Source organism: Lagopus leucura, unplaced genomic scaffold (assembly GCF_019238085.1).
Source record: "Lagopus leucura isolate 7727_CA_CO unplaced genomic scaffold, USGS_WTPT01 Super-Scaffold_100033, whole genome shotgun sequence".
NCBI lineage: Eukaryota > Metazoa > Chordata > Aves > Galliformes > Phasianidae > Lagopus > Lagopus leucura.
The window spans coordinates 3,518,445-3,534,754 of NW_024962282.1; the positions used below are offsets into that span (position 1 = coordinate 3,518,445).

The window sequence follows — 16,310 nt, forward strand, 5'->3', positions numbered from 1 at the left end:
CCATATAAGAAGCACATCTCCTTTTCCAATTTTCAAACCTCAAAGTAAATTCATAAGGGTATTTTTTTACACCTACAAATACCAAATTTTTGTATCAACAACAGCAGTAAACTGTGAGTTGTGAAGTAATGGACAAAAGAAAAATAGAGTACAAAAAAGCTGTATGCTGAAATCTGAGAGACCTGAACATGTTCTTTTTTCCAACTCAATGCAGTTACTTAAAGTTACTTGAGGCCAACAAATTTCTTTTGAAAAAAAAAAAAAAAAAAAAAAAAGAAATAAACCTCCCAGCCCTTTCCCTAGGACTCTCTCAGGTACTGAATGACTCAAGTCCTCTTTCTCCTCAAGTCTCCATAGGTACTTGTGCCAAGGGTGCGTTTCATTGCACCGGGTGCTTAGAGCAGCCACTTGCTCCACCCTGCACGGCAGCCAGAAAGTGAAACCAGAGGTTAAAGAAGCTGGAAATAGGTGGAAAGTCTCCATACAAATGATTCTGTTTGACTTCTAATGGCATAAAAACGTTGTGAGCTGCAGCACAGCGTATGCCGAATTGTGAAGTCTTTTGACTATTCCGTTTTAATTATCTGCTTTAATAATTATTAAATGAACACCAGTAGGATACACCCCTTATAACCTACTACAAATAAGCACACTGCATGAAATCATCACAGAATTTTTTCCAAGTTGAAGAATTCAACTTTAAAATTGTCAAGATGATTTAAGTTGGTAGAATAAACTTGCATCAAATGGTATTAGAAAAGATATAAAGAGTTCAAAATTAAACAGTTCGTCAATTAATGAGAAATTCTTATCAAACCAGCTTTACCAAAACACACTGTTAATAAATTTGTTCAGAAAAAGCTTTTTTTTCCCCATTAGCCTGTTTTCTTGAACTACTAGAAAACATTCCAAACTGATTTACACTTTTTAACAATCAACCACACGGATAAATTATTTCTGGGTTCCCAGAATTTATTAAATGACCCAGTTCAAACTTCAGAATCTTGTATTCAGCTCAATAGACTGTATTTGATTAGATGCACACGATCTCCCTGCCTGCTCCCTCACACAATCTAGGCAGGCTAGCTGTGTGACAGCTAGAAATATAATTATGAACTCAGCAGACAAGTCTTGCTTTATGGCTCTCTCCAAAACCACATAGAATCCCAGCTCCCTGTACAAAAACAGACAAAATCCAAAACAAGCTGAAGCCCAGAAACTTCAAAATTACAGTATGCAAAGCTTAAGTAAGATTCCAATTTATTACAGCATGTTGAAAATTAATTATTTCTATTAACGAGCCAAGACAAATTATGGGAATTTTAAACAACAAACTGTCAAGCAGTTCTGACATACTTCACTTCAATGTCTTAAGGGATTATCACAGTTTTGCAGTTTTAATTTTCTATCCTCCTAGTAGGTAGTTATAGAAAACTGACCTGACAGCGGTAAGAACTCTTCAGAAAAGCAGCATTCATCAAGGATGACAAAATTCCAAAGGAGACACCTGCCAGATACTCTTGTCCCTCCCTGCGGAGGAGCAAACAACCAGGCATGCAGAGATCCAGAGGCTTACTTTTCAAATTAACGAATGAAAAGGAACCTCAGGAGACTATCCAACTTACTCCACTTTCATGCTGCATTCAAACAAGTCATTCCTCCCGTATTTTCCAATACTTAAAACAATAATGCTCAAAATTCTCATTCTAAGCTCTATTTAAATGTTTCCTACTGCTTACACTCAATTTTCTTTGCTATGGAATCCATCCACTACTACCTTACTCTCAAAATATAAGGAGAACAACCCACTGCCTTCCTCAGCGCCGTAGTCTTTTATTTATCTGAAGTCTCCCTTTACCTAGCCATCAGAACAGCGTTTGCCTTTTTCAGAAGTCAAACTTCCCTGATTCATGCTTAGTTTAAGGAGCACAACACTCTTGCTTGCCCACCCAAAGGATGGGGAAATGCTTGGCACCATCATACTACCTAGACATGGTAAACTGGGTATGATACAAGCAGCAAGTGGAAAATAGCACTTTTTATATAACAATTGATCTGACTGCACAATTACAGTGTACACAGACATAAGCTCTCATTCTCTGCAACTGAGACTGTAAGAGAATGGTTCTGTAAACCATGAAGGTAATCCATTTTTGTACTGGATGTCTGAGTGTCAGGCTGCACACCCTCAATAGTCCAGATCATTTCATGGTTCTTTATTTTAAAGTGTTAATATTTTAACACTTCTGTGCTCATACTTACAGATAATAAGATAAGCTGATGGGTAAAAAAGTTCCTTCTGAAGCACAGTAGCCACAAAAACATTTATTCCAAGGGTATTATACATTCTGGTCTTGCACTTTATGAAAATGAAGAGCACAAAGAATGTTCTGTAATGCCACAGATTCTCAAATTTCAGAGAAACACAGGGAAGATAAAATTAGCACATTTGTACAAGAATAGACTGCCTAGACACAGGCAGTCAGGAGCACTGAGACTGAGAACTGCAGCTTGGTCTCAAAAACGAGCGGGAGAGAACACTCAAGAAATAGGAATCACGATACCAACACAATTCCACCACTGTAACACTATTTAAATGAATCATAGTCACACATTTACATCACTACATTCAGTAAGCACCTCTATTACCTCTATCTCTCTCTTTTTTTTTTTTTTTTTTAAATTTAAAACAAGGACACAGAAAAACATTTAATAATCACAATTTCAGGGTCTTCAGGAAGAGTGGGGTCCCCTAGAGGCTTTTCCACAGACAAGCCCATCAGTTATAAGAGGAAAATACTGAAACATTCTACCACGATCCTCACTGAGTTCTGTCTATGTTACAATGCCACATGACTTAACTGTGTGTCTCAGAACTTCCTCAGCTTGACTGTTACACAAAAAAACTATAAGCAAAGATTTACAGAAACATCCATGATGTGATATTTCCTTTTTTTTTTTTTTTTTTTTTTTTTAAATGATCAGAATGGGAAATCTTATGGAGAGGTAATGAATCAAAAACACAAGGTTCAGGTGGAAAAGACTGCCTTATGCAGTCAGATATTATTTGTGGAGATAATACAGATACAAAGAATGAACAAGAGAAAAACCATCTAAGAAAGGTTATAAAAAATGGCTTTCCCCTCTGAAAGATTTAAAAGAATTTCACCTAAAATACCTCTGGGGGGAAAGGGAGAAGGAGAATGCTAACAAAACTTGGCCACTATAAAAAAGGCTAAACTTCAGTACAGTCTACTTTTGTCATCTCCATAAAAAAATCAGTTCAAATTCCAAAGAGATGTCACCTCAATATGTTACAATTTGTTGCCTGTATCAAAGTGTTGCACTTTTTTTCCAGTTCAAAAAAAAAGAAAAAAAAGAAACTTTCATTACATCTTTTTATAGTATTTTGTCAAGAAAGAGCATGCTTTGCTATGCAAGGACTGTGTGAATATCCTTCGGTTTCAATACGAAATTACTTTATCCCAGTAACCTACAAAATCCAGAAGTTAAAATCCAGTCAGTAAAAGTAGTGGGATTCTAAAACCTGAACATAACCATTTTACAGCACAGCAGAGACGCTGCTTTAAAACACAACGCATTTATGGCACTGTAAGATTTCCACTGGAGGATAATATAGACAAGTTAAAGGAATATAAACTGAGTCTGTAACTGATAAAGAATGTTAGCTGTACATTTGCCACAATATTTTCTACTCAAGTACTGAAAGCATCAGTGCTGCAATGCAATATGTAAAGAACACCACAATGCTCTTGGAAGTGCTACCATAAGCTTGGTTACGTACTTGTTCATTAGAGAACTATTTAAGCAGTGATTCTTGAAAACTAAACACAAAATCTGAGGGGAAAAAGAACTCAGAGAACCAAAACATCTATGGCTGACCAAGTGCAATGGTGGCTAAATGGATGCTATAAGTTAACCATCTATTCAGATCTTTAGAAGCATTCTGCTGTAGAAAAATTGGCTTAAACATCAGCTAGTTAAGACTGAAGCATTTAAAGCTTAAATCCCTTAAAACTTTAATCACTTCAGACTGTAATGGGCTCATCTGCAATCCAGTTCATCTCTTATGCCTTATTTAAACTACTACATAAAATATTCAGGTATTAGATATTTTTTTTTTAGAAAACATGGACTATACCAAGTGGTAAGACAAAAATAGTACTAAACAAATAATTCTAAAATGTTAAGAGCATCAATTTCACAAGATCACACAGAATCACAGGATGACCAGGGTTGGAAGGGACGTCAAGGATCATGAATCTCCAACCCCCCAATCTGGAAGTTAAATCCAATATTTCATAAAAGAAATACTTTGTGTACATTTAAAAGTTTACATCTGAAGCCATTCAAAGGTGCAGAAATGCTAAGATCAAGGTATGCTAAGGAAAAATATGCTCATGACAGCAACATCTAACCCTCAAGAAGGAGACCAGCTTCCAGACAGCTCTCAAAAGGATGCATACAGCCTTTCCTCAGAAGCATTTCTCACATCATAATGCCTGTAAGCTTAATCCAAAGGAAAAGAACATAAACATTTTTTGACAAATTAAAGATACATTTTATGGTGTGAGTAATTATTTGGGTAGGCCATTAGCTTGTCTAGAAATACATGCTCAATTCTACGTTGCATATCTTTGAATTTAAATCTGTATGAGTTGACGGCTCTACTAACCGTTATAGGGGCGAATGTTCCTCCCTTCTCATCAAAAATTGCAAAGAAAATACTGCATCCAGTTTAGTTTCACACAACGAAATCTATTTCCAAGTGTGATTTTCATCGGCTCAATTAACATCATCCTCCCAACTGAGTAATGCAGATGACATGTGGTTCAGCTAATTTAGCCCCTAGACAAAAATGAGCATACACTATAAGACTGCATACCAAAGTATGCAAGTATACATTATAACACTGCATACCAAAGCTTCCTCCTTTGATGTATAACTAATTACGACGTCTAGAACAGTTTATAGCAGAAGTAAAATAGGCTTATTTATAAGAAAAATATGCAGAAATATAAAGCCAACTCATGCAACCAACATACTCTAAGATTCGTTCTACAAGAGAGAACAATAAGTTTAACCATCCTAATATTAAACTGCCCTGTATCTCATGAGTTTAAAGGTCTATTTTTGAACTTAAAGTGTATTTGTGTAAAACTTCAATAACTTCTCTGAAACAGACCAACTATTGTCAAAGGTACCCAAACATACATACTTAGAAAATTAAAGCTATCACATTGTTAAGTTTTAACGAGATGCTCTTGGAAACCTATGACTGAAATACATCTCTGAGGCAAATACTTTTTCTTAATTATTCTTATATTATTTTCTTAATTCTTACATTATTCTTTTCTTAATTCTTATATTATTCTTTTCTTAATTCTTATATTCTTAAGTATTCTTTATCCTCATATTTTTCAAAGTCAGCTTATTTCCTAGAAACATTAGAACGCCCTATGTCAGTAAACTAAAGATGCTCAAATCCTAAGCTGAAACTATAAGTTTTCTTTTCCTCCTTTTGAATAGCCCACAAGAGATTCTAGAGATTCTAGCACATCAGAGCAGAGCACCTTGCTGCTTCTGAAGGAATGCAGTATGTATAATACACACCTTAATGTGTCATACCTTATACACATACCTTATATCATAATTCAACAAACAGTTTAAAAAAAAAAAAAAAAAAAAAAAAGAAAGAAAGAACGAAAGAAAAAGAAGAAAGTACTAGTGACCTAACTAGCTATAATCAATGTATTTTAAAAAATCTTCATATATGCTTCACAGGAACTTTTGGGTGGCTCAGTTCTCAAAGTTTCTCTCTTAATTACAAAGAAAACAAAGGTAAAAGCTGTGAAGCCATTGGAAAATGTAAAGAATGCAAGATGAAGTTTTAAGAGATGCAGATAGGTACAAGCTAAGAAAATACACTAATCAAGAACTACTGACAGCATAATTTCCTCAACTGTGTTACAGTTTTGCTCCCTTACCACGAGCAACCAGAGACAATTTATTTTAGGAAACAAATTCAAACACTTGACTTCAGTAGAGCCTCCTTAAATGTATTTCTGTTGTATTTTGGACAACATGTTTATTTCAGAATTAATGCATGTTAAAGAAAACTAGGATGTAACTAACATACTACTCACATAAAAAATATATATAAAATCACATTTAAGTAATGCTCTAGCTCCTTATAATGCAGAATATATACATATGAAACATAGTATTCTTCAGAAAAGCTCAAACTGCAATTACATTTTATAATGACCTAATTCTCAACATATCTATGTTGAATTAGCAGAAGTACAAATGCAGTCAAGGCTAAAAGTTCTTGTATTTTGGTGTTTGTTTTTTTTCCTCCGTAAGTTGTTCTCAGGATGATCCCTTGCACTTGGACAAGGGCAGGTCCACTGGGTACAGTCCTTTCTATGTCAGCCCATTTTTCGAAACTGGGCTCAACAAAACAAAAAATATTATCTGTACCGCTTTTATTTAGCTTAGAACTATCTGCACCACTCTCTTCTCCACACTGACTTAGCTTGGGTCTCAGTAATCTTGGCAAACTGGAGTCAAGCAGGAGGTATGCAGAGTTCAGAGGAGGAGGAAAGACTCCTCCAAAGAAGTCTCAGTGAACTTTTGAGCAGAACATGTACCAACTGCATTTCTACAGTCTGTGGTCCAAACAGACTTTTTTCATCTTAAGGTATTCAGACTTGGGGGGTGAGTATGGGCATAGTCCTTCACCCTGTTTCATAAAATACCATGAACAATACAAATGGAAAACAAGCATTGGATCATATCATCCATTAACTGCCAAGACAAACTGTCTGATTCATCCTACACTATTTGGACATGCAATCTGGATATTCACATGCCCAAATTCAGAGACAAACAATGCACTTTATAAAACACTTGGGGGGCAGGAAAGGGAACCACAATCTCAGTGATTCATGGTAGAGGAACCAGCTTTGACAGAAACTAAGACTCAAAAACAGAACCCCCTTCAACCTTAACAGTAGGCATTAAAAGCGTGTTTTCATTTTTTCCTTCATGAAAAGTGGATGGAGATTAATGTTTTTCAACTAGAAGTCATTGCTGTTCTATTATTTCATTTCCCAGGCAGAGAAATCTTATAGCTCCATAAGGATTCTTCATTCAAAGCAGAGGAAATACATTTGAAGGTTTCTACTTCTATGGCTAATTTAAGTACTATTCACAAAGATGTCTACCTTAATTCTCATACACATTTTTGTCAACTAGACTATTCTCACCTCCTTTCTCTTTGTTCCAGGTTTGCCAGTTACGCACTTAATGATATCAATACCGCCCTTAAGATGACAAGCATAAAATAGAAAGAAAAAAAACCCAACACACTGTGTTGCTATTTACATTGATTCATGTTACACTCACACAAAAAGTTGAGAACAACATCTTGCCAATATCCGACCCTTTTAAATGACTTACTTCAGTACATGATCTTTGTGTTATCTCTTCAATCGTAATTAAATAAAATTTGATTGTCATATTCGGACAGCAATTTAAAACTTGAATAACTTTACAGACTAGCTGAAAAGATGTCCCTAATGTTTAAACAGCTAGATTACATTTTCCTTGGGAAGTTTCAAGTCTCAATGATTCTACTTAATGAATCGTTTGAGTAGAGATAAACAGCTTCACTGCTTTAACTGTAACTGTTCTCTTTTAATTTCAAAACATCAGTGGAAATGAGCAGTTTGAAATAGGTAAGGAAGATTAATATGACAAAATAAATCTCAGTATGACTCAAATTATTGCCATTGTTTAAAGCAAGAACAAGCCACCTCCTTCAACTCCAAGAGAGTGGAGAGAAAACAAAACACAAACAAATAAGCAAAAAGCAAAACTAAGCCTTCCCATCAAAAGGTTACTTCTCAAGATCCGTAACTGTCCTTACTGTGAAAGTCACTCATTTGAACCTGGTTAGTAATCGCTGAGCACACACTACCTGTTACAGCAAACTGCAATAGCTATGTGCAGTGCTGTCATGTTGTAACAGTAGCAGAAATACCTCAGAGAAAGCAGGAGCTTCCATTGTTTCAGCACAGCACTACATTGCTAAATGCAGTATTATGCAAGCCTACCACAAACACTGTAACTATCCATCACGTGTATCGGAAATAATGCTTACACCAGTCATTAATGCATGACATCCCCACAAAACATAAGGATTGTGCTTGACTATGAAGAAATTTAAACCACACTGCTGAAGAAAACGAGCAGCTGGTCCCGTACACCAGCACACAGTGAATAATACAAACCTCTGCCATATGAGAGAGCATACTGGCAAGCAAAAAACACCAAGGTCTCCTTCTCCCCCTTCAACAGGAAAGGACAGCACCTGGCCAAAGGCATATTGTGAATCTGAAAGCCAGCTGGACATCGATTAAAAGGTACCATACCAATAAAATGTTGCTGTGTTTGCTGTATCTGTGTAACAAGTTCAGTGAAGCGTGAGTGTCTTTATTCTCTGCAGCAGATTTTGTAACACTTCCTAAAGGCCATCTCCTTCCTTAGCTCATCCTGTCCCAGAAGTCCCTAAGTTCACAGCAGTAAGTTTCAGCTAACTTCTCAGAAGCCTCATTTGCATAGTAAAAGCACAGTAATCTATTTCTCTGCAGGATTTTTAGGGCCGTATATGTAACAAACCCCTGACCTGAATGAGTAACATACACCTCCTCATTGCATCTCACAGCATCACGCCACGAGAGGGAAAGGGCTACTTACTGCAGAGGATACTTAAAACAGATCATTGTACACTCACCTTGTTCAGCACAGCTGTCACTACTGTTGTCCTTAACAGAGAGCACAATGAATGCTGAAGACTGACTGTTTTAATGAAGCCAGTTAATTGTGATGTCATTATAATTTTTAATTCATTTTTAAAGCGTACAATATAAAAATACACATCTGTTTACTTGAACATGACTTAAGAAATCATCTGCAATTTTAAGGATACCTCTAAAAATGTAGCCAACAATACATACATGGACACAAATAAATATTTATTTTAAGCACATTGCTTCTAAGCTTGAAGCAGATTCTTTTTGTATTCTAGGAATACAACATATAGTAAGAATGAATTATGTCCTGCTAGCCAAAATTACTATTCTGAAAGCTATTACCTGTCCCCTTTACTCACCTTATTTCTTCACATTCCCTGTTAGACTTGATAATATGTTACTGTAGGAAGGCAGTTCCCAACTGTATGTAAAAGAAATTCTAAAAACTGCAAAATACAGTGCAAACTTACCAACTCTATTCCCTGTGGGAAAGGAGTATCTTCCCAGTCCTTCTGAGGAAACCTCTGTATTATTTTTCCCAAACCTTCTGCTGGGCCTGCTGGAAGACAAAAACACAATTACTGAAAGACAAAATTCAGTGACGATCGGTGCAACCTGGCAGAATTTCAACTACCATAAATTTGAGAATATATCCAATACTTGGAAACATTTCACCCCAAGAGCAAGAACTGGAATCTTGCACGTTACACAGTAAACACAATCTTAATATTCTCCAGTAATAACCTCAGAAGTAATAATATGAAATGAAGCTGTGAGCTGCAGCCAGCTTATATCTGCCACATGTTTCAAAAGAGATGGCTGATTTTTGGTAATCCTAGGCTCTTTCTACAAAGAAAAGTAAATTATAAGTAATGGACAGTCTGTTATTAAAAAAAAAATAATAAAACAACACACACACAAAACAAACATATAGCAAAAAAGTAGTCTTCAAAAGGGTGAAGCTCACAGACTAAGAGCTTATAGGGTTTATCTGGGACATTCTAGTGCCCTAGGAAACCAGCTGTGATTTCCATCAAGGCAAGTCACCTGAGATTTTCTCACTGAAAGGCACAGAGGAAAAAAACAAACAAAAAACAAAACAAAAAAAAAACCTGCTTATTTCTGCTAACTTCTCTCAATTGTTTGTTAGGTGGTTTTTTTTTTTTTTTTTTTTTTTTTTTTTTTGGCCTCTTATTTTCTTTTTTTTTTTTTTTAATTAAATACAGTGCAGTAGATATCAAGCCCTTCAAAAGAGACAAATACTCAACTGCTGCATTCTGTAACTTTGAATAATACAGAAACACACATGCAAACAGATCTGCACACTCATCATCTCAGAACTGTTGAAGACCTTGAAAAAAACCTGAAAACAACCAACACTTTTATTGAACTTGATCTCTGAGATGCAGTGTCAGCCATTTGAAAGCAATTTTTAGATTAATCAATGGGTTGATTTTCTTCACAGTGGCTCAAACGATGCTGTGCTTTGGATTTCTGATGAAAGCAGTGGTGACAACACACTGATGTTTCCATTCTTGCAGAGCAGTGCCTACACAGAGCTTCTCTGCTTCTCACACTGCCCTGCCAGCAAGGAGCTAGGAGGTGCCAACCAGAACATCTGACCCAGGCTGACCGGAGCGTTATCCCATTCCATGTGGCATCATGCTCAGCAGTGAAAGCAGGGAGGAAGGGAGAGGAAAGGAAGACGTTCAGAGTGATGGCATTCATCTTCCCAAGAAACTGTTAAGTGTGATGAGCACTGCTTTGCTGGCAGGGGCTGAATATCACCCTGCTGATGGGAAGTGATGAATTAATTCCCTTGTTTCGCTCTCCATGTGCGCCCCAGCTTTTGCCTTACCTGGAGAGCTGCCTCTACCTCAGCCTATGAGTTCTCATGTTTACTGTTCCAATTCTCTCTCCACAGCATGTGCAGAGAGCAAATGGGCATCTGTGCAGTGCTGAGCTGCCTGCCAGGGTTAAACCACAGCACAAGACTGTTCTGAAGGAATGCTGCACACCAGGACCGATGTGAGCTGAGTCACTACCCAATGCTAAGCAGGCTGTCAATAGACTTTGGCTTATGTCTTTCACATTTAAAGAAGCAGCACACAGCAGTGGAGAGAACGTTCATCTTCAGTCTGTACGAGAGGGTCTTTCCTCTTACACCCATCTTGCCTTTTCCACAGAAAAACACCAACTTCTCCATGTTACTTATGTTACAACATCATGTTGTAACTAATTATGCTATGCTACAAACACAACATAGATTAATATTAGTCTGATTGCTGAAGAAAATTGTTTTAAGATAATGAGAAAGGAAGGTGACATGACAACAAACATGGATGAAAGTCTGATTTAAAATAGAAGCAGGTACTTAGGAAAGCAGACTTCAACAAAACACACATGAAGGTTCCTAAATAGCAAAACTGAAGTCTGCAACCTCTTAAAATGCCTTTTAATAGGTAAAGACCACAGCAGTTGAGATGAATCTTGAAAGAATCAACAACATAAAGAAAGATTAAATTTAGAAATAAGATTTTGTGGAAGGATGCCTGAAGGACCATGCATCACAGACCCACTTTAAAGGCAAAACATGAAAGCAAATAGTTCTATATCACAGCATACAAGCACCAGGAGAACGAAGTTTCCTATCAGAAGTGAATAGAGAGAGAAAAAAAAAAAAAAAAAAGGCCCTGATAATCCTTCCAAATAAATGTCCTATGGTAGAGATTTGCAAATTTTACACTGCATGACATCTATCAGTTTCATATGGCTATTTAAACAGAGATAAATAGAAAACCATCTCTGTATTGCACAATCATATTATTATAGCTGTTGCAGCACAAATGGCAGAAATAGAAAGACTACAGAATTTCATCAATAGCTACAATTTAATTCAGTATACGCTACTGACAACTTTCCAAAAATTACTAAATTCTCATGCCAAGTGTGAAGGCATTGTAAAATCAGTTTTTGTTCACATTTTCCTATTTTTGTGGATTTTTTTTTAAATTCTGATCAAATATTTGAAAACACATTTAATCAAGAATATAAAATTCTATTTTGTGTGTAGAAATCTATTAAAATATAACGTTTAAAGACATCTATTAGAGAGAATAGAAAAATTAGACATGGAGGGGAAGGGATACAGATGTGCAATTTTGCCCTTCTACCCCTATGCTTTGGTATGCAGTCAAACATAAAATGTGGTCTCCCAGATTTTGTACAAGGGATACAGTTTCTCCAGGTCTCCTTGAATGGAGGCACACTCCAGCAGGTGGGCTTCAAAAGTGCAAACACTGACATAGCAACAAAGAGCCATTTCTCATTCCACTATACTGTTCACCTCATGGCTAGAAGAGAAAAGGAAATAACCTCTGCCACACTCTCCACTGCCTTCACTGGATAAGCAACAGCCTTCGCCCATTTTATTTAAGTAAAATAATTTGAAAAGATTAATACGGCTTTCCAACAAAAGAATAAATGCTAGATCAGAACCACATTCCCTCCACTCTACATCCATCTTCTCCATAGTCTTGTTTCATGGACTTATAATTCTTAAATGCCCTTCTTAAAAAGGACATTCCTTCTCTACCAAAGTGAATGTTCTATTAACTGGAGCTAATTAACTAAATGTGTTGCCCACTAAGCTCACACACATACACATACTGACCATAAATCCCAGCTTGCAGCTCAGCCTGTAGTTAGTGCCTCCTGCTGCTTCACAGATCCCAGAATTTTTCCTATTTCCTTTATTCACTCCCTTTACTGAGACTTTGAGGAAGAACTGGCTGTCATTACTACAGACTCTTTTTAAATTGAAAAAATAAGGTATTTCAGTGTTAACAAATTCAGTCACAGCCAGCCAGATGGACCTCTGCATCCCTAATGCAAAAATAGCTAATTGTGGTGACTATGCTGAAAAATAGTGCTTTGAGGCAGAGAATGTGCTCCATCAGGAAGTGTTGCTGCGTTCTCTGCATGTGTTTTAGTTTCCATTGAATTAAATAGGAAGCATTACTTTTGGAGAAACTTACTATTTATAACCGCTTAAACTCAGATCATTAGGCACACCATTCAAACTACTTAGTACAGCATACACATGAATGAGCATGGCACGAACAATCACTGCATATTAATGTGCCCTACGTAAAGCAGTAATTGCTTTTATTATTAGGTATGCAAAAGATGCCTGGCAGTAACAAGAGCTCAGGAGACATACTCAACAAAACCTCTGCTGCTGCTATTATTAAACACTCACGTTGTTATCTTCATTAAGTTATTTCTGCAAAAGCAAAACCCTCCCTATTTTTTGACTGAAGTATTTTGCAATTATTTTTACTTCAAATCTTGAGTAAATCATTTACACACCACATAAAGTGGTGCCTAAAAATTCAAACATTTAGGAATTTTGAAAGCTGTGATTTCAGCGGTGATTCAGCGATGAACTGCGATTTCATTTTCAGGAAGGAAGAGGAGTAGAAAAATAAGAAATAAAAAGGAAAACCAGCAGTATCTTTATCTCGAGGATTGCATAAGTCATCCTATTATGAACAAAACCTGATCAAACAGGAAATCTGACCTATGCTTTTATGCATAGCATTCTATCACCTGCACAACAGCTACACAAAGAGAATTTGTCCAAGACCAAAATGGAATTTCAGCCTGTAAAAATTCCAAAATCAGCACTCTAAGCCTTAAGAAACTGAGAAAAAAATGCAACTTTTCTCCCCAAACTCTTCTAACTGCACTCTTCCTCACTGCCCTCTTCCCATCTTCTCTTTCAGTAACACAAACATGCAACATACTAAAATTCTGGCACAACTTGCTGGTTCCTGAACCCTAGTCCCTTAAACTCCCTTCTTATATAAATCTTCCCCATGAAAGGTCACATGCCATCCCATGCTTGCCCTTCAAATTCCAGAAGCAAGCTGTTAATGCAACTTACATTCCAAATTAATGAGAACTCTGATAAACTCTGTCTTTTCACTTACAAGCCCCTGATAAAAATACATTTAAGTTATAAGTACTGTTAATCATACCAGCAAAGCCCTGGGTATAAGCACTTTGGTGATCTGCTAAGGAAAATTACAAAATGCATCATTCTCAGGTCTACACAGAAGAAACACTACGGATCACAAAGAGAGAACTTCAGCAATTTTGCCACACAGAATACTTTAAAAGTATGAGCACACATTCTTGATATGAAGTTCCTAAATCGCTTGGAGTACCGAGAGCTACAGCTTTACATGTTTGAAGGTACAAACATACTGCTGGTGAATGATACACCGTCACAGGTAATACTGCTTGTCCTTCCCAAAACACTCCTGAGTATTATGGAAATCACTACAATCTGTTGGGAAATTAAATCCTTTTTGTATCAATGCTCTTCAACAGTTTGAAACAGCAGAAGGTAAAATTTTTAATCATATAGAAGAATGAGACCAATAACACCAACTAGGAATTAACGAAGTCAAACACAGATAACTTCTTACAGTGACTGTTATTAACACAAAACCACAATTCCACATTGCTGACCCTTGCTCAGTTTCTCCCAGACATGTATCAGCTGTACGTAAAAGCAGCTGAAAACTGCCTCACAATTTCAGCAATTAAAAGGATCGATATACAAACGCTAAGTAAAAATTGTCCAGTTTGCCAACTGTTTGCATAAAGGATTTCGTTTCTGAACAAACACAGAACTTAGTAATTGTTTTAAAACACCACCAACACCTCAGCACAACTGAAGTCAACTTTCAGTTCACAAACAGGTTTCTCACCTCCAATCCCCACATCTGTTACTATGGTTCCTTACAACGCGCTGCCTTTTAACAGATCTGAATTCTTCAGTCTTCACAGAGAATCCATCCAAGAGTCAAACAGCTGCTTTCCCATCTTAACCTCTTCATTTTTTCCTATGCTTTCAGTCTGAGTTGGGGGAATGAGTACAGAACAAAATATACTAGATGACAGAAGAACCAAATTTGTATCACCAGGTACTTCCAAGATTACTTGCATTGTACAATTTATGGTGGCATTTTCTCTAAGAAACCTTCTTAAGAGCACCTGGATCTGAGCTTACTAGAACAAGCCCAGCTCAAGGCCACCAAGATAACGAAAGATCTGAAGCATCTCTGAAAGAACCAGTACTGCTCAGCCTAGAAGGCTCAGGGCAGGGAAAAATGCTACACAGAACGAAGGTGAAGCCAAATGCATCCCAGTAGTGCCCACTGTCAGGACAAGGTACTGGGCACAATTAAAAAAAAAAAAAAAAAAAAGGAAAATCTGAACACAAGAAAACATTTTTTGACTATGAGGATGGTCAAATGCTGGCATCACACCATCATACCCACAGACATACAAGCCTCCATCCTCAGAAAGAATCTTTTCTGCATTTCAACTCTTCATTCATACAGCCTGGAAAGAATGGCTTCATTTCTTCAGTATAGAAAGCAAACCCTAGGAAGTAATTCAGCTCTGATGAAATATCTATCGTCTCTAGAGACTGCTGTTGCGCTTTTTGGGGTATTTAAGATGATCTTCAGAATCCTGTCACCCCTGACAATTGAAAGACTTCTATTATTTGGTTTGTAAAATTCCAGTTATCCCCTCTAACAGTTGATTATGTGTACTCCTATCTATTTTGCTTGTATTTCATTTACTGCTTTGACTCTATCATGCTGTTCCACCCTAGTGCAGTCTTCAACAATTTTAAGCACAAATCAACAGTTCTGTCCCAAAAAGCACCTCACCACCTTCATTCATTAAAATTGAATATTTTTTTTTAAACCCTATGTTAGCAAGGAAGACAAATCAGTGCAGGTTAGCAAAAATTAAACAGTTATTATATCATGATTTTTGGAAACACATACACTTTCATAGAAGCACAGTCATAGGATGCCTTGGGCTAAAGACCATCCAGTTCTAACCTTCCTGCCATGGGCAGGGACATCTCCTGCTAGACCAAGTTGCCCCCAAACCCATCCTGCCTGTCCTTGAACACCTCCAGGGATGGGACATTCACAACTTTGCTGGGCAACCTGTTCCAGTGTCTCATGAGTCTCACAGTAAAGAATTTCTAACTTATATCAAATTGAAACGTAACCTCTTTCAGTTTCAAGCCATTACCCTTTGTCCTGTCACTACACTCCCTGATAGAGTCCCCTCTCCAACTGTAGGCTCCCTTTAGGTACTAAGACCTAACAGCTTTCCCTTCTCCAGGCTGAACAACCCAAGTTCCCTCGGCCTTTCTTCAAAAGAGGAGTGCTTAGCCCTCCGATCATCCTCGTGGTGCTGGACTTGCTCCAACAGCTCCAAGTCCCTCTTAAACTGGAACACCAGAGCTGAATGCAGATGTTCAGGTGATGTCTCACAAAAGCAGGGAAGTAGGGAAAATTACTTCCCTCTTTTGATATGGCCCAAGGTAAAGTTGGCTTTCTGGTCTGCAAGCACACATTGGAAGCTCACATT

The 16,310-nt window shown here is 37.1% G+C and overlaps 1 protein-coding gene across 9 annotated transcripts in view; it reads right to left on the reverse strand.

The window, feature by feature from the left end:
• The window catches only part of SBF2 (SET binding factor 2), a 237,207-nt gene that overhangs the window by 185,663 nt on the left and 35,234 nt on the right, over nucleotides 1-16,310 (reverse strand). For 8 of the 9 annotated variants that reach the window (XM_042881905.1, XM_042881904.1, XM_042881909.1 and 5 more), the window contains exon 2: nucleotides 9,311-9,399. In XM_042881905.1, coding sequence (XP_042737839.1) covers nucleotides 9,311-9,399 — 89 coding nt within the window. The remainder of the gene's footprint in view (nucleotides 1-9,310; nucleotides 9,400-16,310) is intronic. The other variant, XM_042881903.1, reaches the window with a different exon arrangement.